The sequence below is a fragment of the Triticum dicoccoides genome, chromosome 5B, assembly GCF_002162155.2.
Source record: "Triticum dicoccoides isolate Atlit2015 ecotype Zavitan chromosome 5B, WEW_v2.0, whole genome shotgun sequence".
Taxonomy (NCBI): domain Eukaryota; kingdom Viridiplantae; phylum Streptophyta; class Magnoliopsida; order Poales; family Poaceae; genus Triticum; species Triticum dicoccoides.
Genome location: NC_041389.1, coordinates 599,499,030 through 599,505,718, shown reverse-complemented (window position 1 = coordinate 599,505,718; position 6,689 = coordinate 599,499,030). Strand labels below are relative to the sequence as shown.

Here is a 6,689-nt window from a genome sequence, read left to right as displayed (position 1 = left end):
AGCCGAAACATGTCAAGGACCAGACGACTACCGCGACGTTCAATCGCGGCCATCCGATCGCTTTGGTGTTGAATTTCAGTGCGACAGCCGACCGTACTATCAAGGCGCGCCTTCAAGACGTCAGCCATAGCCACGCGCGCCTACAACATCGCCATTTGGAGGCTCGGCCGGCCGCGGCACTAGGTGAACTTCCCGAAGTAGTTTGCATATCCATTTTAGAAAAAGGAGTTTCGATGTTTTCGGTGCCCTATTTTAGCCTTTAGGGTAGCTATTGGAGACACTCATTTTGCAGTGCCCTGCAAAGCACCTTTCTATGCCCTAAATTTACACCAAGTGCTTTTTGCCGTCCTAAAATAGAGCTGTTGTTGGAGATGCTCCGAGTGACTCGTCCGGCTTCCATTCTTGTATAGGCTTCTCCACGGCGGACTCGTCCGGGGAGTGACCTCTCGACCCCCTATTGAGTCCGTGAGATTTCTCAAAATTTCCCCCTCTTTTTTCTTGATCCTGTTTCACAGATGCACCACAAGCCCACACCCACGTATGCTGCCAGAAGACGAAACCACGTAGTACGAACCCACAAACAAGCCGGCCAACCCACTAGTAGATTCCAGGTTTTCACCGTTTCAAGCCAAACATCAAGCTCACTCTCTCGCTGAACATACTGAAATCCAGTCGTCACAGCCATCAATTGATCAATGGTTAGCAGAGTGAAATTAACCCAAAAGGAAAGAAAGAAAGAAGAAGAAGATTTGTTTTTTCACAGGTATTTCAGGCTCAGTTCCTCCGGGTGCTCCATGCCCCAGTCGTGCCTCCCAAGCGATATCTCCAGGTTGGGCGCGAAGGTGTCGTCCGCGAGCAGCTCGAAGCTTGCAAGAGATGGAGACGAGCTGGCAGGGCTTGAACAGTAGTTCCCAGAGATCGCCCCCTCCACGCCCCCATGTACCCCCATCGGCAGGTGACCGGCTGGCTCCTCTTTAGCTTCCTATTCACCATAAAACAATGCAAATGTCATCAAATATACTTACATGCATGAAGCTATCTGATTTACTGATATGTATATAAGCCAAGACGTTCGCATTCTTTAAAAAAACAACTTGTGTTTTATTCGAGGAGAATGATAATTTTTTTAGAAAAGGAAAGAGAATGATAATTTTACCCCGAAGAAAAGAAGATGAGTGGTAATTTCCGTAGAGGAACAGTAGATCAAACACAGTGCACGTACGTGCAGGTCAGCTTTATGGCCCACATAAATAGCCATTGCTCAGAAGTCCAAAAGAGGATCAACAGAAGCGATCGATGTCACACATATATGTGGCCTGGTGTAATCAATAGGAGTACGTACGTACTCCGTACTGCGCCCTTTTCATTTATGCCTGTGATCTCACACATAGATGCTTGCGTGCGTACGTACCTGGGGAGTATCTTGGAGCGCTGCTGAGTAATCAAGCTTCTGACACCGGTGCAATGGGTCAACAATGGCGACGCCTTTCTCGAGAGCCACTGCTGCGTGGTCAGCTCTCCTGTAGTCAAGAAATTAAGGGCGCCCTTGTCATTGAATGCAGGACGTATGTACGAGTAAATGGAATCAGAAATGCAGGAGATACCAGTACGGCAGGAGCCGCGGGTACAGCCCGCATAAATAACAGGGAACAGAAGGTTAATTAGTTGGCATCTATGTGGACCTACTTATGTGATGGTTTTCCTTTTCAGTTCCAGAAATATTTCAGCAACAACAAAAATCATTAAAATTCATTTTATTTAGTGGTGATTTTAGTTTGCATTTCGGCCAAAGGGCCCAAACATTCACTTGATTTAACCAAAAATATATATATATAAATTCATGTGTACTACTGAATTTACTAATATATTTTGACCGAAAGGTAAACATTTCAGCGTCTACTGAAATTACCGAAATACAGTGAACCTCATCAACATCTCAGTGGAAGTGAAAACCATGGGTGCATGCTGAAGTCATTAAATTTTACTTCTCTATAACGAGCAGTAGGTCGTAGTGCGTTTCTTAACCCATCCCTGTAATACATGCAGGTCTAAATCATTGCAGACACGCACGAACACCCTCCCATGTCTCGTTTGTAGCTTTGCCCGACGACTGTTCAATCTGTGATCAACGCACAGCGACGGCGTTGGGGCGTTGCCCGTACACGGGAACACATCCTTGTCCCTACGCCACGCACATACCGAGCTAACAAGACGCGGACAAGCTGGAAAACGCAAGCTGACTTCAACGGATCCATGCATGCATGCATGCACCAGCAAACCGTCCAAAAACACACGAGCCCCAGCGCTCTTGTTCGCGAGCGGCACCACCTCCCGTTCCATATCTACGCACGCATGCATGCACTGATCGAGACACACACCCGCAGATCGGTTAATCATGATGGCGTCGTCGACCAGAGAAGCTGTCGATCCATGGAGGAGAGGGGTGGATCATCGTCAGGGCCGGCAGAGCATTATTATTACGAGTGGAGTGGGCGAGGACAAGGGGAAGCGTGCTCCGTGCATGGGCTGCGGGAGAGGACAACGGGAAGGGGCCGATCGGCAGGGGACACGGCGGCTACAGCGAGAACGCTAGTTGTCGCCGCTTCACAACAAACAAAGGAAAGGAAAAGAGTCAGGCCTTCTTTGGATTGGAGGATTTTCACAGGATTTTCATGGGATATCAATCCTCAGGATTGTTTTCTATGAAGCGCATTTGGATCAAAGGATTGGGCCATTAAAATTCCTCAGGATTGGGTCTTCAAGGTGCTGATTCCAAAGGAATTTACACATGAGGTCCGACCTCTGGAAAAAATCCACAGGATTGGCTATGTCATGGCAATCAAATCCTCCATTTTTCCTATTCCTTTGTTTTGCAAATCCTGTGATCCAAAGAAGCCCTCACTGTTGCCGCCGCTCAGTTCATCGCGCGCTCGCCACTGCTGCTCTGGATTTTATCAGGAGGCCGAAGATCTGGGGTGGTACAGGAGGTAGTGGGGGAGTTCAACATGGGCGGCTATTTTCTTCCAAGAATCATCATTTTTGGTTAACTGCGGAAATTGGGTGAGTGCTTCTGGTCTGTGCTCTACTGTGTTGCCTGTGGCAATCAGCTATAGAAACTTGCTGAATTAGGTTGCAGTCAGCTATAGTGTCAATTTCAAGATTGGTCTAAGGTTAGCATAATACAGTACCAAGTTTATGATATAGCAGACGGCCAACCCTGATTAATGCTGTATTTTAGTCTATAGCTCATCAGCTAAATAGTATTTCTCCATTCCATAATGTAGTCAATATAGGGTTTTTTAAAAGTCAAACTTGGCCAAATTTGACCATATTTATAGATAAAATATTTCCTTTTTCTCTTTCAAAAAAATAGGATAATACCCCTCCAGTTCAGAAAATCATGAAGTTTTATACATACTCCCCCTGTCCCCAAATATATGGCACATAAATCCAGTCAAGAAGTCAATCCTTTCTGAGTATGACCAAATATCTAGAACAAAAATATCAACACCTAAAATATTGAATAAATAGATTATGAAAATGTATCTAATGGTGGATATATTGATATTATTTGTCTTAATATTTTTTATATATACTTGGTCAAACTTAGAAAGCATTAACTTTTTGACTGGATTTATATGACATCTATTTGTGGACGGGGGTAGTAGTTAGCACACAAAAAAATAGTTCTCGCTATCAATATTTTCCAAAAGGAGATAATTGGATCATGATGTTTGTGCATAAGTTGGGTCAAACTTCTTAAAACTTTGACCAACCATATTTTCCATACTGATTAGATTCGATCAATGGAAATTATATGTACATTTTAATCTTGAAAATTAATTTCACAATAAGTTTATTGTTGGAATATAATATTATACTGTAGTAGAGATTCATTGTCAAATTTACATTTCGGAGACTTTGCATATCAAACTAAAAAAATGCGGCTTTTTACAAGACCGGATGGAATAGCAATTTGTCTTAATATAAGAAAAGTGTAACCACCATATCCTTCTTGTGTCTTAGGTTCACCCAAAACAATATTCTAAGTAGATTCATGCATGATAGCCCATACTAATTAAATATCGCATAGCACAGGCCGTTGTCCTGATGTCATAGCCATAATATAATTTAAATTTCTTGCAAAAAAAACAACAATACAATTTTAAATAACAGGTAGTACAAGATATGCATGTTATATATTGACAGCAGGATATGCCTATTATCTGAACTCAAACTTTTTTGAACTAAACTCAATACATTTTCTTGTGATGTTTAAGATGCATGCAGGGGCCAGCAAGCTTACACTACTCCAACTGGCTAACATGTACTCCCTCCGTAAACAAATATAAGAGCGTTTGGTAGTGATCTAAACACTCTTATATTTCTTTACAGAGGGAGTATGGAAATAAGGTCATTAGTTCCACTCGTATTTTATCAGGTCTATTTTGCTAATACACTTGGTGAACTCTTCTGTCGTTTCTACAAATAATTAACTGATAAAATTAGTGTTTTTATGGCTGCCATAATTTGTGCAGAAAATACTCGGACATGTAGGCAGATTTCAAGCATATGTTGTCCTTTTCCCATTGTAAGTACATAGGTCAGTCATCCAAAAAATATATTTCTAGCCCGCCGATCTAAGAGTAGATAAATTGTGATGCACCGCTGAAATGGCATAACCATTAATTCAGTGAATGGAAACAAAGCTACAAATGGTCAATTTTATAAAATGAGTGTATTCAGCATTTTCTGAAAATGCAAAAAAAAAGGAGGAAGACAAATGCATCGATAAATGTTAACTTGACATCCTTAAGCTTAATCATTTACTTGCAAAGAAACAGGTTCTAAGAAACGCCCAGAAGGAGAAAATTAGCATTAGAAACGGAGTGTAAAGCCCACAGATAAAAGCAAACGGAACAGATTAATAAGTGATGTTTGTGGACATCCAGACATACCTCGGGGGGATGGGTGGAGGAGGAGGCGATGGTACCAGCGCCACCAGTGGAGCCGCTGCAGCCGCTGCCGCTCCTGTTGCTGACGCACAGAGGAAATGCGCAGCGGAACTAGTCGTCGCGGCAGGCGGCGCAGATGCCGCGGCTGCCGCAGGCGCGCCGCAGAAGCCAGCCATGTCGACATCACAAGCAGGCAGCGTCGCCACCACTCCACCACCGCCACCACCACCACATCCTCTTCCTCCTCCTGCGTCCACCACCATCATCTGCTGCTCGCCTGCGAAACCATCCATCCATCGACCGATCACCGGTCACTCATTCCACGGCATGAAATTAACAGGACGGCCGCGTCCATCGTGTCTCTACCTGCCTTGTACTTGGCAATGGCGAGGACGAATGCAGGGGAAGATTAAAGCTGCATTTGTGTGTACCTGTGGCGATCTGCGACGATCTGTCTGTGCCCTTCACCGTCCTATACATCTGCAGATTTAACCAATGAGGTGCTAATTTGTTAGTGCGTTTAATTACAAATGCAAAATGAAGATGGTGAAATTAATTAAGCAGTGGACACATAGAGCTAGCTAACTAGCTAGATGCTGTTTGTTTGTCACGTAGCATGCACTTGACCGGGGACAAAGTACATTTGTAGTTTACCAATAGTAAGAACACCCACACATGTACAAGTGGTGAAAGGAGAAACAAAAGGAGGCCATCATGCACACAAGATTCGCCGTGTTTTCTTGCCTTGTTGCATGCATGGCGCGGTAGCTTCTCTCCTGTTCCCCATCTTTTTTTAACATTTTTTCGTTCTTGCGCACGCACGTACGTACCTGCAGGTGGCTCTTGACGTGCGCCAGCGTCAGATCCTTGACGTTCATCAGCTCCAGCACCGACTTCGGCGTCGCTCCTGCCAGGGACAAGACAGAGCGCTGGGGTCAACGGCGAGCTCGCCGGAATTGAGCGGACATAGCTTAACGCCTTGGTCAACTTAGGCAAAAGGAATGGATATAGTCTAGCTATATCTGTGCGCACGTGAGTGAGGGGGCTGAGCTTACTCTCGTGGCCGCCGAGGAGCTGGACGGCGTGCATGAACCGCGCGTGGAGCGCGGTGGTCCACCGCATCCGCGGCGCCCGGACGCTCCTCTTCGAGCCGCCGGGCTGCGAGGCCCTGCCGGGGGCCGCGCGCTTGAACGCGCATCCCAGCGGCGCCTGCGGGTGGCCGTGGCGGCCGGCGTCGGCGCGCGCCGTCAACGTCCCGAGCCCCAGGCTCAGGCCCGGGGGATCGGCGCCGGAGCTAGGGTTTGCAAAGAACCCTACCTCGCCGCTTCCCTCCGCGTCAGTCCCCACGGCTGGTGCCGTCGACCTCAGTGGCTTCCCCACCGCCGCGGGCGGGCCTGAGGATGCCTTCGACGAGCCGGCCGGCGGGCTTATCCGGAGGGAGAGACTCGGCAGGTTCCTTTGCAACATTTGCAATGTCGGACCAGACTACAGCTCAATGATCAAACGGGATACCGCAGAGCCAGGCACGCCACTACTTTTTAGATCACAAGTGATCGTGTGATAGCTTCTTGGACTATAAGAGGGCCATGGTCATGGATCGAGGGGGAGTTAATTTCCAACAGAGGCGATCGAGGAAGAAGAAGAGGAAAGAAGGGAGAAAAGGAGGTGAGGAGAGAGAGGGGGATGGCAAAAGGCGGGACAGTGGAACAGTCACTGAGAAAGAGAGGGCCTGGG

At 46.4% G+C, this 6,689-nt stretch overlaps 1 protein-coding gene across 1 annotated transcript; it reads right to left on the bottom strand.

Annotated features, from left to right (window-relative positions):
• Nucleotides 1–583: 583 nt before the first annotated feature.
• Nucleotides 584–6,683, bottom strand: LOC119311939 (probable transcription factor RL9). Its single transcript, XM_037587658.1, has 6 exons — nt 6,011–6,683; nt 5,786–5,862; nt 5,387–5,435; nt 4,959–5,232; nt 1,412–1,520; nt 584–982 (listed from the first exon to the last, which is right to left on the bottom strand). The coding sequence occupies exons 1-6, from the start codon at nt 6,420–6,422 to the stop codon at nt 758–760; spliced, it is 1,146 nt and encodes a 381-aa protein (XP_037443555.1). The 5' UTR covers nt 6,423–6,683; the 3' UTR covers nt 584–757.
• Between the last annotated feature and the right edge of the window lie 6 nt (nt 6,684–6,689).